The following is a 24,913-nucleotide window of genomic DNA, read 5'->3' as shown; positions in this document are numbered from 1 at the left end:
TTGGTTCTGTTCGTCATGCATCTGCTGATGCACGATAAAGTGCCATTAGCTTTTCTGATGACTTCGTCACACTGACAACTCATGTTCATCTTGGAGTCCACTAGGACTCCAAGATCCCTTTCTGCTTCCGTGCCACCAAGCAGGTCATTTCCTAGGCAGTAGGTATGCTGGACGTTTTTCCTCCCATTTCTCCTTGTTGAATTGCATTCTGTTGTTTTCTGCCCATATGTCCAACCTGTCCAGGTCTGCTTATAGTTGTTCCCTGCCCTCTGGTGTGTCCACTTCTCCCCACAGTTTTGTGTCATCCACAAACTTGGACAGAGTATACTTCACTCCCTCATCCAAGTCGCTGATGAAGACATTGAAGAGTATCGGTCCAAGGACCGAGCCCTGTGGGACCCCACTGCCCACACCCTTCCAGGTCTATACCAACCCATTCACTACAACTCTCTGTGTACAACCCTCTAGCCAATTCGCCACCCACCGGACTGTGTAGTCATCCAAGTCACAGCCTCTTAACTTGTTCACCTGTATGGTGTGGGATACCGTATCAAAGGCCTTCCTGAAGTCTCGACAGGCAACTCATCCAAGTTTTTTGCTCTTGACGGGGTTGGCTCCTGTGCGCCCTTCAGGTTGCTCAAGCAACCCTACTCTATATACCCACAGTGCAGTCCTTCAGGCCTGCCTGTGCAGACCCTACTCTGTACCCCCATGCGCAGCCCTTCAGGTGCCACCACACACCCTACTTTGTGCAGGACTCCACACACACTTCCACCCCTCACTGGGGCCAACTCATGCCACCTCACTGGAGCTCGGGGTCTTACACCGCATGGGCTCAGGTGTCTGCAAAAGTGCCTGTCCCCCACTGCCTGTTTCTGATCTAAAATTACCCACTGGGTAGTGGGAGCTGGGGTTATAAGGTGCTCCTACCCACCTTTCACTGGGGAGGCAACTGGCCTGGGTGTGCGGGAAACCTCCCCTGCCACAGATAGTCACACCAGTCCATCCTTCCCCAGCAGGGTGTAGTTTCAAGTCATACCCAGGACCAGGAGCCTCCTGCCATCCCCCACAGCTTCTGCCCTTACCTCCAAGATGTTCCAAGCAGCTCCTACTGGGTGATGTCCTTTCTCTGGCTGTTTGCAGCAGCTCCCACCTCAGCCCTGGGTGCCTGAGCTGAAATGGAGGCCACTCACCCCTCTCCTCCAATCACATGGCACTCTTGCAGTCATGTGACCACCTCATCAGGGCTGGCCTGCACCTGCCGGCTGCCCTCCTGCCTGCTCTCAGCCCTTCAAGTGGCAGGTACCAAAGGTGCTCTGCCACACCATAAAGTGGCAGGGACCAAAGGGGCTCTGCCACACCAAACCTAGTTTTTTTCCTCTGGAAGTCTACCACCCACAGCAGAGCACCTTGAATTGGTAAGTGCAGACTAGCTGGAAACCCAGGTCAGCTGGAAAATGACTAAGCAGGGTTGCAACAGTATCTGGTTAGATGAGGGCCTGCTGCAGCTGCTTGTTAAACAATAGGAATTTACCAACCTGTATAAGAAATTGTTTCTTTTCTGCTCCTTTAAGTGACAGAGCAGACAACTCCACTTGCCAGGAAGCAAAACAGCAAGTGATCCCAGTAATAAAATACAAAGTACAAAACTAATCTAAAATGATAGTTTTGGAATTACTTATTTATTACGATTATTCAGCATATTTAACACTCTGAAGATAAATGAAAACTGGCATCCTGCCAGCTTTTTGGAGAAGGGATAGTTTCAAAACAAGGTTTTTGTTTTATGTGGAATAGACTTTTTCTACCTGATTTCCAGTGTTCAGACAAATGACTCCACTTCACATGGGAAGGGAGGGCTGGGATAAGCTGTCAGAACAGGTTTTTGTCCTCTGCACTGTAAATCACAGTGGTGTACCAGCAGATGTGTTCGTGCTGCTGGCACACTGTTGTGCCCTCTGCTGTTACAAGAATCTGCCACTAGACTTCAAAAGAGCAGGTGAGCAGTCACATGCAGCCATGTTTGCAAATGGAATCTACTGAGGCTCTATGAGCAGGTTGAATGCTCTGTGCCCAGCCAAGGAAAGCCCTTAGAAGCAAGTATGACTATACTTAAAGATTATGAGTGGTCCTATTGGCTTCAGTGAGGTTGCTCATATATTTAAGCTTTAAAGTGCTTAAGTGCTGAGTTGTATTAAGCCACAGTGTTTGGTCCCTTCCAGGATCATGCCTACTGTCCTGAGGTAGAATGTAGAACATGGGATTTTTCAAGGGCACTCAATGCTGGCCTAACTCTTGCTCCCACTGAAGCCATGTGTAAAATCCATTTTACTCCAAGCTTGCTGTGACCAAAACAGTCCACAGAAGCTTTTTTTTTTAAGTAAATGCCTCCTTCCTTCATCAGTTTACCACATAGTTACTTAAAGCAGCCTAACATGTGAGGCTCTGGCCATTTCTTTGATAGTGTACAGAGTTTCCCAAAACTCACCTACAGTATGTGTAGTCAAGTTGCCCACATCACCCACATCCTGGTTTCAATTAACAAATCTTCCCCTGCTGAGTTTCCAGAGATTATATATATAATAAAAGCAAGAGAATGGTTCTTCAAGAGGAGGAGGAGAACTTGGGAGTTCTAGTCCTGAACTTGGGTCATGCCCCTGGTAAGCCTGTGGGGATCTAGGCAATTTTTTGACCTTCAATGTATGGTTAGTTTATTTTTTTCCCAATTTCCATAGGAAAACTTGAGGGGTTTCCCACTTTCCATTTTAGCAGGGTGCTGGGAATATGTTTCAGAAGGACTTGAGGTTGGCTTTACTCTTCTTCCTTTTGAGTCAGTATGAACAGTTCCATTTTGAAAATCTCTTCTCAGGGCTTTTTAGTTGCTTTGATGGGTAGACTGAGCTTTCATTTCACTCTGTATCATCACATGGACAGACAACACCTGTTCTCTTCTATCTGAATCAAAGAGACTCAGAGGCTTCAAGCAGATTCAAGTACCCTATTTACCTGAATCCAAAATGACTTCAAATTTAAGATTCCTTACATTCTGTTTATGGAAAAATTATGAATATGCTATAATTTTCCAAGTATAGAATCTAATTATTGGAGGGTTACCTTACATTCATTCTGCCACTATTGCAGTGGTAGGGGGAAGGCTGCATCTTTGCCCCCTGCCTCTCCACAACTTCTCCCTCCTGCAAGCTGCCTCCCCCCCATGCCTGTCAGCCCCTGCCCCCCATATGGTGCCTGTTTTGCTGTCACCTGAACTGCCTGCCCCCTGCCTGCTCTCCACAGACATTGTTGCTATGTGCCTAGGCAGGGGCTGCAGGTGATGCGGGGGGGGGGGGGGGGGGGGGGGGGGGGGGGGGGGGGAGGGGAGAGGCTGCAGGGACAGGCAAGGGGGGAGCAAGTGGCTGCTGTGGCTCTGCCTGGCATTGCTCCAAGCTCAGGAATGGAGTGTTATAGCCACAGCAGCTGCATGCCCCTCCTCCACCTTGTACTCAAATGCAAGATGAGAGCTTCTTTCCCCATGGGGAAGAAAAACCTCATCTTGGATTTGAGTAAATATGATGAAATAGTGATGCAGAGGCAGTGCAGAGGGAAAGCACCTGTAGGAACCTCTCTTTGGTTTTCAGTTTTAATGCTCTCTCACTCTGTGGAGATTTACAAAGCAGTTGTTCACCAATGAGCAGATGGGCATATTTATAATAGGAACAAAATGATTCAGACAGAGTGATATTTAAGATGAGAGCTCATAGGAAATGAGCAACATGAGATTTGTAGGGGAAAGTTTAGAAGCCTCAGAACCCTTCTGTTACAGTAGCTTCTTGACTCTCAAGTGGGGAAGGAATGTTATACTGTTTAATCTCTGCATCAACCAGGAAGGGAGAGAAACATCAAATGAAAACAAGTCTCAGAATAATTACCAGGGATCATGGTTTTCTCTGATTACAAAATGTCCAATTTTCAGATTTAAAAAAGTAACCCAAAATCCACATTTTTCCATGTTCAAAATGAAACACCACTATATTTCTATCTATACGTTAGTAGTGTTTCATTTTATTTATGAAAAAATGTGGATTTTGGGTTACTTTTTTTAATCAAAAAATTGAGGATTTTTTTTTAATCAGAGAAAACCAGGATCCCTTATAATTATTGGGATGATTCTGGAATCTTTTTCTATGCTCCTGACTCAGCAATGTTAAATATCTCCTTTGTGTGTAATGTTAAAACATCATAATTAGGGACCTACTTAATTTGTAGTTTCACAGATATTGTAGAAATGGCAAAATCCAGAATTTTCCATGAAATCTGCAAAATCAACAAAAAAAGCTTGATAAAAATAAAATGCTGACTCCCCAGTGGGAGCCAGCAGTCCTTGCTGCTGGGAGGGAAGGGGCCAGCTGGCAGGGCAGTACCAAGGGCAGCAGACAAGATGGCGGCTGCCCCCTTGTCCCTTCTCCCCCCACTGGGGTTTCTCCGCCAATTAGTGCTGAGAGGTGGGGCTGCATGAAGAGCAGCCAGCATTCAAGATAGCAGACACCCCTCCCCAATCCTCCCCACTGGTGCCCCTTTACCAGTTAGCACCAAGTGGTAGGGCTATTGTGAAATGCCCACAAAATCAGCTCTGCACACTGTGAGTGGGTCATGAAAAGCTTTTTGTCTTGCCAAAATTTAAGTAGATCCCAATCATAATGTTCATGTTGGAGTTAGTGAAAACGCTCATTAGACCTTAAATTGATAGTCTATAATAGGAGTGTCAAACTCACTTTACACCCCGGGCCAGATCTGGATTGCAGGGCTTCTTTCAGGCTAGATCCAGCCTGCAGCATGAAAAAGCAGTGGCGGCAATGGCAGCTCTGGCTCTGACCTGCAGCACGTGGCAGTGGCAGCACCAGCAGCTCCAGCTCTGGCTCTAACACAAGCTACATAGTTAGGGCCAGTGGCTGGGGAGGTAGGGCTGTGGCAGTAATGACTGGCAAAGGGGCCAAAGAGTGACTGTGTCTCTGTCAGCCTTTGCTCAGCCCCCTGCCACAGACTGCCATGGCCACTGGGGACCAAGGGGCCTGGATTCTGTAGCAGGCCCTGGCCCCAGCCCAACTTCCAGTGGCCTGCCAGTAGTCCAGTACATCAGATGGACTGGCTTCTTGGGCCTTATGTTTGATACCTCTGGTATACAGTGTTGCTAACTACAATATTTCTGAAGACATGAAAATGTACAGAAAATGTAAACCAAAGTATAGTTGTACAGTATTTTTTTACAGAACTTCTCTATAAGAGAGAGTACAATAAAGTATTTAAGGTATAGAGCAGTGGTCACCAACCAGTGGATCTTGATCAGCCAGTATATCTTGGAGCCTCTTGCGGTAGATCTCAGAGCCTCTTGGAGTCGATCTGAGGCTGGGGTGGGGGGCTGAGTGCCTACATGCATGCACATGCACACCCCAACCCAGCAGGTCAGTCTGTGGGGGAGGGAAGGGGCGGGGGCTAGATCGAGGACCCCACAGTGAGGGACAGTGCTGCAGAGACAGAAGCAGGGGTAAGCTGAGTGGGGCCCTGGCTAGGTGGGACTTACCTGCTGGGGAGGTGCGCCCCACAAATAATTTTTCTCCCTTTGCCTCAATCTGCCCCCACTTCTCTCCCCACAGACTGACCTGTTGGGTGGTGGGGGAGGGACAGGGGGTAGGTGGCACCAATGCATGGTAGATCTTGGGTTGCTTTTAAATGCCAAAATTGATCTCCTACTTAAAAATGTTGGAGACCACTGTTATAGAGTATTTCAACTGCAATTGAATCAGACACTTCTCTTCCTCCTTTTCTATCATTTTTTCTAGTGGTTTTCTACCACAGATTTTTGGATTTCTTTTTTTTTTAGTATAAGTAGCAAATTTTAGCTCTAAAATACATAGGGATAATTGTTTTCACATGCTTACCTCTTGGATCTATAAATCTAATCAAAAGATAAAGAACATAGCTACTTTTTTGTATGTGCCTGTTTAGTTTTAAATGTTTTTATTTTGTCTCTCTCTTTTTTGGGGGGTAACATCATCTTGTAGGAGGCCAATTGTGCACAGTCCCTGCCTGTCAACCTGACAAGAGCTCTGGAAAGGGAGGCACCAAAGGCATCTCCAAGAAGCAAGGTACAGTAAAATGGACATGTAGTTAAACTTCCCTGACATACAGGATGTTAGTCACAGAGAAACAATAGGGGTTTTCTGGATCTGTAGAGATGAGAATTTTCATGCCAACAAGAATCCTTGGGTCATTTTCAGATTCCTCTATCTTCATCCTGTTTCTTGTTAATAAAGCATGCAATCAATTAGTGAAGTTACCTATTGCATTGGGTTGATGTGAAAGCATTATATTCACTTTATAGGTTGGTTAGTTCAAGGCCATATTTTAAGAATTGCACGTTACAAGCAAAAAGGTTTTTTCCCAATATTTTTCAGCTTGGGAAGGATCAACATGGATTGGATCAGTGGGGCCCAACCTTTTTTGCAGGTGTGCCATGAATTAGCACCGCACCCTCCTAGAGTGCCACTCTGATCCCCTTTCCCTGGATGATCTGCTTTGTGCTCTCTGCTCTCTAACCAATCTGTTGCTAAGTTTTCTGCTCCCCACTCTACATGCCACTGTGCTGCCTGTCTCACAGATTCACAGAAGTTTAGGGCTGGAAGAGATATTGCAAGATCATCAGGTCCAGCCCCCCTGCTCTGGGCAGGAAAGACTGCTGGGGTCAAATAACCCCAGCAAGGTGTGTGTCCAGTCTTCTTTTCCCTGTGCTGCCATGTACAACACACAGGCTGCCTGTGCCACTTGTGGCACTCGTGCCATGGGTTGACCATCCCTGAACTATACCATTGATCCAGTGGTTTTATTCTATAGTCCACTTTAGGTGGAACTACAAAGGTGCTGAACATTGGCCTGACTCTGTTCCCATCGAATGTAATGGTAAAACTGAGGCTGGTTTTATAAGGAGCAGAGTTAACATTGCTCTGTGTGCTCTTGAAAATCCTTTGATTGAGGATGGAAGATGCCCAGTGAACAATGGCCTCCCTGGGGTGTGGGTGAAGTCATGCCATCCCACTGACTCCCAGGGCTGTGTCTGCCATGCTGCTTCATAGGGGAGTCCACCTGATCTCCACGGCCTGTCTGGCCTTCATGGAATGGGAAGGACCTTTACTATACCTCTGCCCTCTACCATTTGTGGGGTGGCTACCATCCTAGAATGTTCTAGAAGTACGTTGTTCTTTTGTTCAGGGCAGACAAAGAATAGCAGCTGTGACTGCCTGCTGGGCAGGGAGCCAACAGAGGCAAGGCCATATCTGTATCTATGCACATATATGCACAATCCCTGTACCTGTTACAAGGTCCAAGCACCAATGAACCTTATGCTAGTTTGTTAATAGCATGTCTCCTGAATTTAGAAGAGGGTCTTCTCTGTACAAAGGGATCTCCGCAACTGTAATAGCTAGAACTGCACACTGAAATGTAAATTAAATAATTTATTGGAATGCTAGATTCCCCTTTTACAATTTAGATAAGTGAATTCTCTCTGTGTTGGCCATTGGTATGGAAAGTTTCTACTGCCATGAGTGTTTGATTTTCAGATCAGCAATACAACTGTGTTTTCCAAAGCTGGTTCAAAGCAAGCGTAACATGAGATGCCAGTCTGGAGGGCTGCATTTCTGCCACGGCTAGGTCATGCTTTTCTTTGAGAATGCAGTGTATTTATGGATTACTTTACAGTAAATAGAGAGATCAAACACCTGTTCTAAGAACAGTCAGATAGAACAATAAAGGTCCCTTGGAGCTGATCTCAACTTTTTTGCTTCATTAATGCACACCCACATGACAACACATACTTGGACACGTACACCGAGACACGCATACATACACATAACCCAGCGAGGAACTGCTGCACACATTTTGCTGTTCCATTACTTTGTTAATAATGTCTACCGAGGAGGGTTATGTTACTTTTTGACACATGCCCTTTATGTAGCATGCCTGTCAGTCCTGAGACTGAGCCATCCCCGCTAACTTTGTTTATGACTTCTTAGCTCTGACATGCCTATTTGACAGGAACTGACAAAACATAAGGATGGACATTGATGTAAATGTAAGGATAGAGATACATGCAAGTCTTCTCTTCCAAGAACCAACTTAATTAATTCCCCATTTAAGTCAGCATATATTACATTCGCAGCATGTGCAGACCTCATTAGCCAATTGTCTTTGGTCACCAGAACGCATGTTTTGCTGAGTTAATATGGACAATGCCCCCTTTCCTCTCCCATATCCCCTTAGGCAGACAATACCATCTTAGTCTGTGTTTATAAGGGGCCTAGCACAGTGGTGGTGTCCTGATCTGTGATTAGGGTTCATAGATGCCATGATAACATTCCAAGTCATAAATAAAATCCCTGGTGACCTGTGGCAGCCACAGCAAGAATATCTGTTAGGAAAAGAGGAAAATGACAGATTTTAAACAGTCACTCATAAAGAGCATTTGCCAATAGGTTATTTTATATGGGAAGCAAGACAGTCTTCTAGACACTTTGCAATATTTTTCAATAAGAAAATGCAATAATCCACAGCAGTGGTTACCAGCTTTCCAGCTTACCAGTGTTGCTCCTCGGTGTGATTTATTTCTCTTGTATAGTATAGTGTTTTCTAGAAAATGGCACTCCCCAGCTCCCTGTCCCTTGCATCATGACACACAGGTCATGAGCTTTGTACGTGCTTTTCTGCAATCTCTACAGCAATTGAAATAGATTAAAAGGCTGTATGTAGCAGAGCAAAGTCACCTTTTTAGTAAAAGCTATAGTCCCACGTAAAAGGTCACCTGTGTAAACAGTCTGAGGAAAGCAAAAGGAAATGAAGGGAAAGCTGAATGTAGGCATGAGGTTCGGAGTTAAAAAGTGGTGATGCATGTTTGAAAGCAGTTTTGTTGTGATTTTTATTACTCCTGTCCTGTCTCAATGTGATCTGTTGGCTTTTGATAATAGTGTATAATACAGTGGTAGAAAAAGGGAGAAATGCTTAGATGGATCAGTATCTGCCCATGCTTCAGTAGCAATTGAGGGGAAAGCACCATGTTTTCATGCATCGTTATATGGCATGTTAATAATTCTTTTATCTAAAAAGCTTTGCTGACATCATTTCCTCTATTAACAAGGATGTTTTCTTCTTTTTCTGTGGAACCAATGCAAGACAAATAGGATTACCTGATGGGGGATGGAAAAGGGCTTGTGAGTAGTAGCAAAGGTTTTTGTATTTGTTTATATTAAATCATTGTATGTGTGGGGTCTCCCCCCCGCAGGAAAAAAGTGATACCTTTGGATTGTGATTTCATGAGCCGTTCCTCCAGGCTCACTTTCATGAGTTCTGCCCTAAACCAGCTAAGAGGCTTTTGAGGACTTACGTTGGTATAAGAGTAAAGAAACCTAGGTCTCTTTAAACCCTATTTGTCATAGTTAGAGGGAGTGTTAGAGTTGGGGCAGGGGAGGAGCTGGGAGTCAGGGCTCTCTCCTCCTATTCCAGGATTGTTTCACTTTTGGCAACCAGTCAGGGTATCAGGTACCCAAATCTGATAGAAATTCAGTATGAGCTGGTTGTCTGACTCCTTTACTGTTCTTTGAAAATGACATCTATAACCCAGAGGGATGTAATTTAACTATCCGTAAAATACAGATTATCAACACCACCCAGGACTACTGGGGGATGTAACTTATTACAGCTCAGTTGTGAGCCATGCTATGGGACCATTCAGAAATGCAGTGTCAGTGTACCCCTTTACTTCCCCCATCCAAAGCAGATACAAGGAACTGCTCCAGGAGGCCACTGTTCCTGTATCCTGCACCTCCAGACCAAGGGAGAAGCAGGGTGACCTAGCAGCACAGTTTGGGGAGAAGGTGAGCAGCAAACAGGGCAAAAAGAAGGTTAGGGACCATTTAGAAAAACTGAATGTGTACAGATCAATGGGGTTGGAAACAATGCACCCAAGAATGCTGAGGGAATTGGCTGATGTGACTGCAGAGCCCTTGGCCATTATCTTTGAAAACTGGTGGTCCCAGATAATTGGAAAAGGGTAAATATAGTGCCCATCTTTAAAAGGGGAAAAAGGAGGATCTGGGGAACTACAGACTGTGCAGCCTCCTCTCAGTCCCTGGAAAGATCATGGAGCAGGGCTTCAAGGAATCCATTTCTAAGCACTTGGAGGAGAAGAAAGTGATTATGAATAGTCACCATGGATTCACCAAGAACAAATCATGCCTGACCAACTTGATTGCCTTCTATCATGAGAAGACTGGCTTTATGGATGTGGGGAGAGCAGTTGACATGATATACAATGACTTTAGCAAGGTTTTTGATATGGTCTCCCACAACATCCTTGTAAGCCAGCTAAGGAAGTGTGGGTTGGATGAACAGACTCAAAGGTGGTTAGAAAACTGGCTGGATTGCCAGGATCAAAGGGTAGTAATCAATGGTTTGATACCTAGTTGGCAGACAGTATCAAGTGGAGTGGCCCAGGGGTCAGTCCTGGAGCCAGTTTCATTCAATATCTTCATTAAAGACCTGAAAGAAGGGATGGAGTGAATCCTCAGGAAGTGTGTAGATGCCACCAAGCTAGGGGAAGTAGTAGATATGCTGGATGGTAGGGCTAGGATTCAGAGAGACCTCAACAAATTGAAGGATTGGACCAAAAAAAAATCTCATAAATTCAATAAGGCAAACGCAAAGTCCTGCACTTAGGATAAAACAATCCCATGTACCAGTACAGGCTGGGAACCGCCTGGCTAAGCAGCAGCTCTGCAGAAAAGGACCTGGGGGTTACAGTGGACAATAAGCTGAATATGAGCCAACAGCATGCCCTTGTTGCCAAGAAGGCTAACATTATGCTGGGCTGAATTAGTAGGAGCATTGCCAGCAGATCGTGGGAAGTGATTCTTCCCCTCTATTCAGCATTGGTGAGGCCATACCTGGAGTACTGTGTCTAGTTTTGGGTACTGTGTCCTGCTACAGAAAGGATGTGGACAAATTGGAGAGAGTCCAGAGGAGGGCAACAAATTGGTGAGGGGGCTGGGGGACATGACTTATGAGGAGAGGCTGAGGGAACTGGGCTTACTTGGTTTGAAAAAGAGAAGACTGGGGGGAGATTTAATGCTGCCTTCAGCTACCTGAGAGGTGCTTTCATAGAGGATGAAAATAGACTGTTCTCAGTGGTGGCAGATTCATAGATTCATAGATTGTAAGGGACTGCAAGGGACCTTGCAAGATCATTGGGTCCAGCCCCTCTGAACTAGGCAGAAAAGACAACTGGGGTCAGGTGACCCCCGCAAAGTGACTGTCCAGTCTCCCCTTGAAGATTTCCAGGGTAGGTGATTGCACCACCTCTGGAGGGAGTTGATTCCAGTCTGGACACCCTGACTGTAAAGAAGTTTTTTCCTAATGTTAAGCCTGACACAGTCTTCCAGCAGTTTGTGGTCATTGCTCCTGGTTTTCCCCAAGGGTGCCCTGGTGAACAGTTGTTTGCCAAGCCCTTGATGTATTCCCCTGATGTAGAGATAAGCTGCTACCAAGTCCTTTCTCAACCTCCTCTCTTTTAGGCTGAAGAGGCCCAAATCCCTCAGCCTTTCCTAGTATGGCTTGCCTTGCAAGTCTCTGATTATACCGGTGGCTCTCCTCTGGACTCTCTCAAGCTTTCCGACATCCTTGTTGAAGTGTGGCACTGAGAACTGGATGCAGTACTCCAGCTGCAGTCTTACCAATGCTGAGTAAAGCAGAAGAATGACTTCCTTGGTTTTGCTTGAGATGCATTGGTTGATGCATGCCAGAGTATTGTTTGCCCTGCTGGCTACAGCATCGCACTGCCGACTCATGTTCATACTATGGTCTATTATTACCCCTAGCTCCCTTTCAGTTGTGGTGCTAGACAGTATGGCGCCACCGAGCCTGTAAGTATGTTGGGGATTGTTGGTCCCCAGATGGGGCACGTTACAACTCTCAATGTTAAACTTCATCTGGTTCCATTCTGCCCAACTTGCCAGCCTGTTTAGGTCTGCCTGTATCTGCAGCCTGTTTTCAAACATGACCACGCTCCCCCATAACTCAATGTTGTCCATGAACTTGGCCAGTGAGCTCTTCACCCCCACATCTAAATCATTGATAAAGATGTTGAAAAGCACTGGACCAAGCATGGACCCCTGAGGAACACCTCTGGCCACTTCTCACCAGGACAACACAGATATTAGAACTCTCTGCATCCTACCCCGCAGCCAGCTTCCTACCCACCTAACTGTCGAGCAGTTAAGCCTGCAATCCTCCAAGTTTCCCATGAAAACATCATGGGATACCAGATCAAAGATGATAGGACAAGGAGTAAGTTGCAGCAAGGGAAGTGTAGGTTAGATATTAGGAAAAACTTTCTCACTAGGAGGGTAGTAAAGCACTGGAACAGGTTACCCAGAGAGGTGGTGGAATCTCCATTGTTGGATGTTTTTATACCTGGGTAGAAAGGCTTTGGCTAGGATGATCTATTTGGGGATGGTCCTGCTTTGAGCAGGGGTTGGACTACATGACCTCTTGAGGTCCCTTCCAACCCTAATTTTCTATGATTCTATGACTGAGTGAATCACAGTCTGTTTTCTGGGCTGCTCCTGGAGCAGCACACCTACATATGACTCCCTTGCTCATAGCTTATGGTAAAATATCCCTTTATGTTTAAGATAAAAGGCTCTTGGTTAGTGAAAGCATTATTGTGACACTGGTGAGCTTCCACTCGATAAGCACAAAAGGATTCCTTCTCCCCAGCTGTACTATTTCTTCAGGTTGGCTTGGTAAGATTCTCTAATGTATTTTGCTGTGAGAAATTACAGAATTAATTGGTGAGTGATTCCAAATAGAGGCTGTCAAACCAAAGGGCCAGTGCTTAGCACACACTCTTTGTTCAGCACCACTTCTGAGGAGGTTATACATACAGGGAATAGAGGAACTGAACTCAGTCAGGTGAATGAGTTGTTATGTTTGATTAGCGGAGATAGACACAAAACTTTGGTATTCAGAGGCAATCCAGATGAAGTGCCTAGGAGCAGGGTATAATCACTAAATCCTAGCCAGAATTTCTGATTCATTTACCACCTGCACGATGTCTACACTGTTATATTGCTGACAAAATGTGCTGGCAGCCAGTGTCTGAATCAATGCACAGTTGAACTGGAAGTAAGACGAGCTGTGTTCAACAAGGTACAGAACCTGCAGTTGATGGTGTGGGGGGCAGCTGTGAGATCTGGCTCTAGACAAAAGATGGAGCTCTGTTTTTTCTGAGAAAGGTACCTCTCACAATGGAAATGTTTCATGATTTCCATTGAGTGAGGAAGTAATAAACTGAGGAGGGGAAAGACTTCCACTGCTGGAGAAGAAGCACAGTAGTATTTGTTGCACAAAAACTCTCTGGGAAACCATTAGAGACTAGGCCTTGAAGGCAAAGAAAAACCTCTGCTCTAGGTGGCACACAAAGGAACCTAAGGACACTCCATCTTGAAGGACATGTATAGAGGGAAAGGGGATGGACACTACAGCTGAATGAATCATAAAAGTATTCTTTCTAAGCATCATATTTTAAAAATCATAATGTACAGAAAAATTGGTAAATAAGAGGGGAAAAAATTAAAAGCCCATTTTAAAAGATCCCCAAGTGCATCAAATAATTATTCTGTGAATTTTATTTGACTGGCTACCATGACTCTTTTGAATAAAGCTTAGACTAGCTCTGACATTTGCAGGCTTAATCACCAACTTGTCAGTGATTGTCTCCATTGGAGCGACTTGCATAGAGTCCATTGATAAGCAAACAAAGCTATGACATCACTTTTATTTTAAGCCCGGGGGGGCGGGGGGAATTCTCTGCTCGTGAATATAGGGTGCAGCTGCCCCTCCTTTATACCAGCAGAAAATTTGGTTCATCGGTCTGAAAAACTAACCAGGGAACTAGTCACCAGGGGAAAGCAAGTTTGAAGTTCCTGAAACTAAGGTCACCTTTTAAGATAATAGGTACCAAAAATACATTAAGGACTTTTTCAACATTTAAAACAAAAATGGCTTCTGAATCTAGAGCAGCTAGATGACTTCCCTCCAAGTCTGACAGTTTTTGAGGCCAAAAGGAGGTTATTTATTGCAGTTAACCAAGAAAGAGGAAGAGAGATTGAAAATAGTTCTGGTAAGAGGACTGTGAACCCTCTCTTATCACCAACATCATATTGAGCAATCTTCCAGTAGAGCCTCTATAGATTTAGAGGCTTTGCCAACATTTGCTGTATTGAGCTCTCTCAATAGCTCTAAGGTTACATGTCACTGAAAGTTTAAACCTGGCAAGTTTTTGCACTTTGTTTAAAAGGGGGGAGAAAAAAAACCCAGATGTAATGTTCTATCCAGTGTAAATGTTGTATTATAGCAGGACACTAATGCAAGATACAGAAATGCACTGTGAATTATTGTTTTTTTTAAATGGCAGCTTATAAAGAAGACAGTGCAGGCTGGACTGTCTAAAAGTATATGTGCAACAGCAAAATACTGTCCAAAAGCTAAATAAATGGAGCAGGGCTACGGAAAAGGATGGGAAGAGGTTTCCTCATCTTGTGAAATTTTTCAAGGTTTCAATGATGTTCTCATGCTGCAAGCTAAGGATGAAACCAAAACCTGTTGGAGTTTCTCATGAAATACAAAGAAGGATACATTCTTCAATAGCTAGTATTGGCAGTGATTTGTGAAATAGGAAATCTAAGTTCAAGGCTTTGCTTTGCTATTCTTCCATATCCCATGTATGGGCTCTAACCTCTTATCAGCTATTCTGCAGTAGGTCTCCTTCACCCCTCGCCTGTAGAATAAGACACACACACATTTACTTTATGCAAGGCGGGACAACTCTATCAGGAGATATTGAGAATTCCACCCCAAAATACTGTTTCATGTCTCTGTGGCCCATATCTCAGTCAGGAGCCACTAGGCTATCTGTTGTACTGGGTCTGTCTGTCTGTCTGTTCTCTGAGTAGAGAACACATTCTTGACAAAAGTTTTGTCTAAAAAGGTATGAGAAAAGGTTCAGTGGTCTTTTCCTTTCGGGAAACTGAGGTAGTGAAAAGCTCCTGACAACATTTAATTATTCTCTGACCATATTTAATTACTCCTACTGCCCTGCACAATTCAGTCTTTTCCCTCTGTCATTGCTATTTTCAAATATACTGAAATGCCCCTTTCAAATTTAACACAATTGGTTTGGGCAGTAGTAGAACTAAGGTGGGGCAACTTGGGCAGCAACCTTGGGTGCCAACTTGGGGTGGGGGTGGAAGTGGGCAGAAAATAACAGCTTAAAGCTGCTACCAGGAGGCCCCTCTGCCCCTTGCACGGCCAATACCCCAAGCACTAAGCTGTCAGCCTGTGTGAAGCAGCAAGTATTTGCTTCAGATTTGGATTCGGCCAATTCAGAGGGACAGTGATTCGATTCAGTAATTTGAATCACTTTCCCAATTCTATTCAGCTGATTTGGATTTGGAGACTCAGCACCGATTCAAAGATTTGGCCATAGAGTATACATGCAGTCCTCAACGATGCTGGACACAGCTGCCAGCTAGTAAGTCTGTTGTGGTGGGTGGAGGGAAGGGGTGTGGGGTGGGGGCAGATCAATGGACCCACAGCAAGGGAGGGATTGGGGCTGGGGCTGGGGCTGGGACAAGCTGCTCAGCCACGGCAGAGGGAGTGCAGGACTCGGGGAGTGGGGCTTCCACCACTGCACACCACCATACACTGCCGGTCCAGGACCTGCTCTTCTGGTGGCTCCTCTGGCAGCTCTCGCCACCAGTCCAGGAGGGCATGGGAACGGGCGTGGGGAATTTTAGGGTGGCTGCAGCCCTCCATAGCCCCTGCTCCACTGTGGTCTGTGGGATGGGTGGAGCCAGGGCTATGCTCTGGGGTGTGGCTGAGGCTAGCCATCCAGAGTGCAGCCCTGGCTCCATCTGCCCCATGGAGTGCAACCCAGCGGCGGGCACCTGAGGCTAGCTTCCTGGAGCACAGTCCTGGCTCTGCCCGCTCTGTAGAGCACAGCCTGGCAGCAAGGGCTTGCCACCCGGAGCACAGCCCTGGCTCCACCTGCCCCATGGAGTGCAGCCTGGCAGCGGGTGACTGGGGCCAGCCTCCCAGAGCACAGCCCTGGCTCCACCCACCCCACAAAGTGCAGCCTGACAGTGGGTGGCTGGCACTAGCCTCCCAAAGTGCAGCCTGGTCCAGCCCACCGTGTGCAGATCTGGGGGCACACACCTGCTCCCATGCCCTCTCAGACTGGCGACGAGAGCCATCAGAGGAGCCACCAGAAAAGCAGCTCCCGGATTGGGTGCGTGCAGTGGTGTGCAGTAGTGGGAGCCCCACTCCCCAAATCCTGCTCCCCCTCTCCCCTGCCTGGGCAGCTTGCCCCAGCCCCAGCCCCAATCCCTCCCTCGCTGTGGGGGTGTTGATCTGTGCCCCCACACACATACACCTCTTCCCTCCCCACTCCGCCCACTGCAATAGACATACCAGCTGGCAGCTGTATCCAGCGGCATCGAAGATTGCCTGTATAGTATGGCTGAAACTCCGAATCTCTCCGAATCAATCTGGAGGCTTCTGATTCAATGGGTCTCCCGATTCTATTCAGATCTGGAGATCTGGCTGGCAAATTGGGCCGAATCTCCTCCAAATCAAATTGGCTACCAAAGCTTTGTACAGCCCTACTAATCTGTTCTGTTATGCAAATGGTTGTAGGTCTCAGATACAAAACAAAACTGTTGAGGGCACGTTTTGTAACCACCCTCTTCCTCCTCTTCATTGTGTCTGTTTCTGTTCAGGCTTTGAAGTGTGTCTTAGAGGGATCTCGTGAGTACCTGCTTAGAGTTCCACTCTAAGGGCTCTGTGCCTGAATGCATGAAAAGCAAAAGATGGGCAGGCCAGTCACATGGGAGATCTATTATGCAGATCCTTCTTTTTCTCTCCTCCACATCCCAAGAGGTCAGGACCCAAAAATATTGATCCTGCTTTGGACCCTTAAGAGGGGCTCCCTGTGCAGCTAATACCTGGCCTGACAGCTGGACTGGTCACAGAGGATATGTTCCAGGATTTTAAAGTATTTGTTGGAGGTATAAGCAGTGGTACAAGTCCCACCCCACTTCCTGAGTGCTGCCAGCTCCTGCCCACCTTTTTATTAGAGAAGTTACTTCAATTGTTCTTATCCCCTTGATCAGATGGAGTTGGTTTACACCTTATTCAAACACTGCAAAAGGTTTAGCCTGAGCTGATGCAGGTTCAATCACTGATATGCCTGTGTAGATGTAAGAAATTGGCATAAGGGCTATACTTTCAACCCTGCAGCCTGTCATCCTGGGTAACAATCAGTCCTGGCAGGGAACCTACTGCCTTGCTAACTGGAGGTTCATTCTTTTTCCTCCACTCCACTCTTCACAATTCCTTCACCCAGGATGTCCTTTCCAGCATTGTTCTCCCAGCTTTATTCTCTCCTTACTTATGTCTAATATCTACTGGTATGTGCCTACCCCTCTTGGTCCTGTTTGCAGCTGGAGATGGAGTTGCAATTTACTGATCAAGGTTCTGTGCCTTTCCTGTTCTCCCTCCTGTCAGGTTCCTCCCGAAGTCCTCCCCCACCTATCTCTGTTTCTGTCAGCTCAGCATGACATTAAGGAATTATTCACCTGTAAAATAATTAGGGCAAGGAGTATTCTGGGGATGCAATAATCTTTTCTAATCAGTGAGATCTCTGGAGTTAAGTGGTTTAAAACAGTATCCAGGTGAACTCTGGTACACCATAAAAATGGAAACAGCATGCAGTATCTCTTAAGGATCTCATAAAGAAGCTCAGAGGGAAGGAAAATTTTCTTGGCCAGCATACTGTCCTTGTTTGGGGAAAAGAGTTATTGCTTGAGAAAACAATACCAGGAACGGGGAGAACCGAGTTCCACTCTTCACTTTGCCAGTAGCCTACTCCATGGTCTTGACCAAGTCACTTATTTTTTTCTCCTTGCACCCTTTGTCTGATTTGTTTAGACTGTAGGCTCTTCAAAGCACAGACTAGTCTTTTTTTGTATTATATAGTAGCAGGACCTACGATCCCCTGTGATAAAAGTTGTAGAGCAGGACTCCATTGCTCTGTAACTGCTGTACAAAAGAACAAAAAGAGAGTCTCTGCCTAGAAAACTTGGTCTGCCCAGATGTTCGTACAAGGCCTACCACTTAAGAGTCTAAGACAGGGGTGGGCAATTATTTGGGGCAGAGGGCCGCTTACTGAGTTTTGGCAAGCCATCAAGAGCTGCATGACAGGCAGCCTAGGGCAGATTAATATTAATTTTCTAAATTTTTAGGGGCCCCACGGGCCAGATAGAATGACCTGGCAGGCCGCATCCGGCCCCTGGGCCACATTTTGCCCACCCCTGGTCTAAGAGCAACTGTAACACAAGTCATATAACATGGCAAAGACATCACATACAAAAATCATGGCCCAGAACAGGTTGACAGAAGGTAAATAAAACAGTAGTTTTGAGATGCCTAAATTCACTGGCAGGTGTAAAAGGAATGCCAGAGCTGTTATTTCATGTTGACCAATTTGTGACAGGAATATTAACCCGGAAATATTCCTTTTGAAAGACAGTAGATTAAATGGGTATTCTCTGGCATTCCTTATTACAGTGATCTGTAGGGGTGCTGAGGAGAGTATACCTGACCCCATATCTGGTTCTCTCAAAATTGACCACTTCAGCCTGAAAAGATAATATGGGGTGTTGACTGACACAGTGGGGTATGGGGGAACGGACAGTTTGCTGCTAGTAGTAAATCCAGCATTGTAGAAGTTCCTGCCACTGCCTCATTTGGATAAAACCTTTGCCTTGTCGGTGTTGGCTTGAATTTCTACATGTACAGCACAGGTCCTTCCCCCCCTGGTTTGTACGATCACAGTGGGGAGAGGATACCAGTCAGCAAGTCCCTTCCCTCCTGGCTCTCTCACCAGAGAGCTTTAGAAATGTCATACAAATGCAGCTTAGCCTTGATATAGGATTTTGGAAAAGTTGAAGAAAAGGGAGGAATTGAGGAAGGGAATGCTTCAGGGTGAAAACAGGCATAACAACATAGCAGGGATGCTCTTGGAGGAAAACAATCACTGTTAAACCTTGATATGATATTTGAGGTGACACTTGGCCTGCAGCAGTTAAAGGCCATGTTATTTCACTGGAGTTTTGCCAGTGCTTAGTGGAAATATTCACTAACAGCCACCCACAGTGACGTCGGTGGGAATATATATACATCCACTGGAAGGCCCTTTTTATATTCTGGGCTGATCTAGAGCGTCATGCTTTAAATATCACCTTCCAGAGGCAGTTACAGTGCATGGGGCAGTGCCAGATGCTGTGCTGCCAGTTGCAGTGGTACCGTCAGCTGCCAGCTGTGGTGGTAGCTATTTTTGTGCTCCCCCCCACCCCCGCATCCAAAAGACAACATCTGAGCCTGCTGTTTCAGTTGCCCCCCTTCAGTTACACTACTGCCACCTTAAGGAAAACAGCATCAATAAAGATGAGAAGCATCAATAAAGACTCTTCCAGGAAAGACCATGGCTTACTGCATGTCATATAATGTCTTGTTCTGTTTCCCTTCCCCCCACCATATTATCTGAAATTCTAGGTGAGTTAAAATATGAAAGGTCAGAGATAGGATATGATTCTCTCTCTTGCTCTCTCTTTCTTTCTCTCTCTCCCTCTCTTCCATCATCCCTTCTGCCTCCTCTCCTCTTCTACTTATAAATATGTAGGTGCAGTCTTGCTCCAGCTTCATGTCTGTGGGAGTTCAGCCTTGATTTTGGAGGCTTAAGTTGCCTGTTTGTTAGCCATTCTGTTTGGGGCAAGATGTGTGTACGGTCTCTGGAGATGCATTTTAACACATCTTACCCTCCCACTGTCCAATTCTACCACCAATCCAAAACCCAATCAAATGCCTGTGTATCATTATATATATGTTAATTGCTATAGCCTAGGTTCCAAAGAAGCTTGCTTACACACGTTCATTAGGTTGGAAAATATTCACTTTCGAGACTAGTATTTTTCGTACTTGGGCTGTGTCGGGAGGTGATTTTGTGTATGTAAAATCTGAATAAATCCCTTTGGCTATATTGAAAGGAGTGTGTCTGCGTTGTTGTTACTATTTATGTATATATTTTTTAAAACCTTAATTTGAACAGAGAAACTGCAAAAAGACCTCATTAAAACTTGGGCACCAACATAGTCCTGACTGAGCTATCATGTCATTTAGCATGGGATTTCACTTAGCAAAGAGTTTGTAAAATGTTTTTTGACTTACCAAATGCTTTTTGATATCTAGCAATTTCCTGAAGATCATGAATTGCAAAGTATTCTAATATTATAAAAGCCTAAGTCTGTCTGTCTATCTGTCACTAACACTTTATTTGCACTCTGATTGGCTGATGGAAACAGCATGGGGGAGTGCCGCCATGATTCTGAAGCCACACCAAGAACTGGACAGAGGACAGGGGAGCCGAGGCCAGCAGTGCTGGCCTTAGCTCCCCCACCCCACTCCCTGCAAGAGGCAGAACAGCAGCAGCATGGGGCATTAGGTGGTGGCACTCCATCCCAGCTCCCTCCCCATTCTTGACGGGCAATTGGCTAGTTTATTTAGAACTGTAGGAAGAAATACAAATGTATATATAGCTCAGTGAAGTAAAACCTGGGTGATTCAAACACAAACTCTCCACTGGTGAAATGGGTGGAGCATGTAAACTGCACAAGCCAAATGACTCTACAATTTTTCTTTTTTTAAAATAAGCGCAGGATATTATGGACTGAATTTTCAAAATCAGCCAATAAAGGATATATGAAAATATGTCTTTGGAGGGAAAAAATACATGTATGCTAATAGTCAATTAAAGCATGTAACTTCTTTTAACCGAAAAGTTGAGCAAACCTCTGTTGAACTCTCTGAAAAGATGATCACCATCTTTGAAAACTGGGTTATTTATCAAAGTGCCTAATATGGCTTGACTATCTGATTTTAAGCACACAAATGTGAAAATATTGAATTAGGCAAACCATAGAATCATAGAAAATTAGAGTCGGAAGGGACCTCAGGAGGTCATCTAGTCTACCCCCTGCTCAAAGCAGGACTGTCCCCAACTAGATCATCCTAGTCAAGGCTTTGTCAAACCAGGCTTTAAAAACCTCCAAGGATAGAGATTCCATCTCTCTGGGTAACCTGTTCCAGTGCTTTATCACCCTCCTAGTGAGAAAGATTTTCCTAATATCTATTTTTGTTGCTCTCCATTGGACTCTCTCCAACTTGTCTGCAAGTTTTCTATAGTGGGGGGTAGGGGGCAGAAAAACTGGACACAGTATTCCTCACCAGTACAGAATGGAGTGGAATAATTACTGCCCTCAATCTGCTGGCAACACTTCTACTAATGCAGCCCAGTATGCCATTAATCTTCTTAGCAACAAGGGCACACTGCTGACTCATATCCATCTTATTGTCCACTATAACCCCCAGGTCCTTTTCTGCAGAACTGCTGCTTATCCAGTCAGCCCCCAAGTTGTTGTGGTACATGGGATTCTTCCATCCTAAGTTCAGGACTTTGCATTTGTTCTTGTTGAACCTCATGAGATGTCTTTTGACCCAATCCTCCAATTTGTCTAGGTCACTCTGAATCCTAGCCCTACCCTCCAGTGTATCTACTATACCCCCCCAGCTTGGTGTCATCCATGAACTTGCTGAGGGTACAATCCATTAGGGCTGTGCTAAATTTCACTGAGTGTTTTGTTTTGAAGCTGGTTCGATGCATTTCGAGCTCAAAACAGCAATAGAACAAAAAGCTTCAAACCAGTTTCAAAACGAGATAAGGGCACTCAAAACGTTTCAAAAGTTTTGAAACGCTTCAAGTTTTGAAGCAGCCCAGTAGCAGTAGGCAGTGGAGAGCCAGGGCTGTACTCTGAGCGGCTCTACAGCCCCATGGAGCTCAGCCCAGCGGCAGGAGGTGGAGCGCAACCCTTGCTCTGCCCGCCTCCTGCCACCGGCCTGCACTCCATGGCACTGTGGAGCTGCTCAGAGCACAGCCCTGGCTCTCCCCTGCCTCCCGCCACCAGGCCGGATGACAGGAGGCTTCTACTGCTGCCTGGGTCCAGTGGCAGCATCAGTCTTCCCCAGTGCTGGGTGCAGGCTGCACCCAGCACCAGTCCCAGGCAGCAACGGCAGCAGCAGCTTCCTGTCATCCGGTGCAGGTCCAGGGTCCCACACCCCCAGGATGAGTCTGGCACAGCCTTGCAGCTCTCTCAGGGGTGCAGGCCCCTGGATCTGCACCAGATGACAGGAGGCTACCACTGCTGGCAAGTGTCCCGAGTTTTTTCTTTTTGAGGTTTGAGGTGCAGTTTCTGAAAAACCTCTGCACCTATCTTCTTGAAATGTGGCAGACTTCATGCCCTTCATGACTTGCCCTTGGTGAATCCATGCTGACTGTTCCTAATTACCTTCTTCTCCAAGAGCTTAGACATGGATTCTTTGAGGACCTGCTTCATAATTTTTCCAGGGACTGAGGTGAGGCTGACTGGTCTGTAGTTCCCTGGATTCTCCTTCTTCCCTTTCTTAAAGAAGGGCACTATATTTGCCCTTTTCCAATCATCCGGGACCTCCCCTTATTGCCACAAGTTTTCAAAGATAATGCCCAGGGGCTCTGCAGTCATATCAGCCAATTCCCTCAGCACCTTCTGATGCATTGCATCTGGTCCCGTGGTCTTGTACACATCCAGCTTTTTAAATGGTCCCTAATCTGTTTTTTCACCACTGAGGGCTGCTCACCTCCTCCCCAAACTGTGCTGCCCGATTCAGTAGTCTGGGAGATGACCTTGCCTTTGAAGACTGAGGTAAAAAAGGCATTGAGTACTTCAGCCTTTTTCTCATCATCTATCACTAGGTTGCCTCCCCTATTCAATAAGGGACCCCCACTTTTCCTGACCTTCCTCTTGTTGCTAACATACTTGTTAAAACCCTTCTAATGACCCTTCATGTCCCTTGCTAGCTGCAACTCCAATAGCGCTTTGGCCTTCCTGACATCATCCTTGCATGCCTGAGCAATATTCTTATACTCCTCCCAAGTTGTTTGTCCAAGCTTCCACTTCTTGTAAGTTTTCTTTTTGTATTTAAGTTCACCAAATAGTTCTTTGCCAAGCCAAGCTGGTCACTTGCTGCATTTGCTATTCTTCCTGATCATTTGTATCTCAGGAGTATCAAGAGGCCTCTGTGCGTTGCATGCTATACATACTATACATGCTAAACATAGAGGATTACTGCCCAAAGAGTTAAGTATCAGTCTTTTAGAGCTGTTTAGGTAGGCCTGACACCCTCTGGCAGAGTCGAGATTCAGCACAATATCATCCTAGCACAGGGGTGCTCAACTTCCAGCCCACAGGCCAGATCCAACCTGCAGCACCATGTCATCTACTCCGCAGGGCTCCCCATGGGTGTGGAAATTTGCTGGTGGGGAGCAGTGCCACCACTTCCCTGCTGCCAAATCTCCAGACCCATGAGGATCCCTGGGCCCTGCATGCTGGATCTGGCACATGATCCCAGCAAGCAGGGCTGGACGGAGGAAGTGCTGAATCCCAACACCCAATTCCAGTGTGGAGGCCAGGAGGGTGTGGCACTGGGCCCCCAGGATTTAATCCGGCACTCAGGAGATGGGAGAGGGCAAAGCTGGGTGCCCAGGACCCAATCCAGGCATGGAAGGGGTGTTGCTGGGCCCTCTGGACCCAATCCTTGTGCATAGGGGGCAGGAGAAGGCATTGCCAGGCCTCCAAGACCAAATCCCTTCCAGGGTGATGAGAATGGATAGTGCTGGGCCCTCAGAGCCCAGTCCTGGTGCACAGGGCAAAGATAGGGTGATACCAGTCCCAGGGTCCAATCCAGCCCACAGACAGGCCCTGTACCACTCATCTAGACCATGGGGCCAAAAGTTTGAGCTCCACTGTTCTAACACATTCTTTATCACTTCCCACTTTTTGAGCCCCCAGGTTCCAGCAGGACTGAAAAACAAAGCCAAAAGACTACCACACCAATGAAAGGACAGTGTTTTGTCCCTCGGTCTTACAAAGCTGTTGCAAATCTATGCATATTCTTCTTACTTTATAGGAATCAAGAGGTAAAGTCAGATTAGTGATGATAACGTTATCTTGTTGATATGACATATGAATTAACACAAACATGCTGAAAATTTGACTTTCAGGCCTTCCCAGGCCCTATGATACTGTTTGTGCCCTTATTTCAGAACTTGTAAAAGGTGAACACCTCAACTGTAGGAAGACTGTCTGCTTTCATTTATTTATTTTGAAGACCGATGATAAAGTAAAATGAAGAAAAGCAGGCCAAGTTTTACGTGGAGTAATATAATCCTGATTAATCATTGCCCTAAGAAAGCCAGCAGGGAAGGAGACAGATGGGACGGGAGCAGGGGATTAGCTGGTAGTGGAATGAACTGTTAATCTGTTCAGTCTAGAGAACTACAGGAATGTATTTGTGTGCTGCTGTCCAGGACAAATATGGTCTCTTGTTGCTGTCAGTGTTGGACAGATACTTCTAGGTTACCGGGTAGTGCTGTTTGCTGTGTTCTCAGCAGGCATACCTCCTGATCATTTTGAAGCATTATCCTGTATCAGTCAAGTGCATTTATATACTGAAACACAGCTCTCTGCAAGGGCTGTTACTGTATCGATGTTGAATCATTTACTGCTATCCCCTCCAAGAGTTATCCCGCTTTCTTGCTCTTTCTCTTGCTTTCTTCTCAGTTCAGAGTAATGATAGCAATTATTGCAATGGTACAAGATTATTC

The 24,913-nt window shown here is 45.9% G+C and overlaps 1 protein-coding gene across 1 annotated transcript in view; it reads left to right on the top strand.

Annotated features, from left to right (window-relative positions):
* LOC106721857 (protein FAM13A-like) overlaps positions 1 to 24,395 on the top strand; it is a 98,761-nt gene extending 74,366 nt beyond the window's left edge. The window contains exons 6-7 of the mRNA XM_014517128.2: positions 6,057 to 6,140; positions 24,353 to 24,395. Of these exons, the coding sequence (XP_014372614.2) occupies positions 6,057 to 6,140; positions 24,353 to 24,361 (93 nt within the window). The 3' untranslated portion in view covers positions 24,362 to 24,395. The remainder of the gene's footprint in view (positions 1 to 6,056; positions 6,141 to 24,352) is intronic.
* The last annotated feature ends 518 nt before the right edge of the window (positions 24,396 to 24,913 follow it).

This window comes from Alligator sinensis, unplaced genomic scaffold (assembly GCF_000455745.1).
Source record: "Alligator sinensis unplaced genomic scaffold, ASM45574v1 scaffold125_1, whole genome shotgun sequence".
Lineage (NCBI taxonomy): Eukaryota > Metazoa > Chordata > Crocodylia > Alligatoridae > Alligator > Alligator sinensis.
The sequence above is the reverse complement of the archived record's forward strand: the minus strand, read 5'-3'. Positions and strand labels throughout refer to the sequence as shown.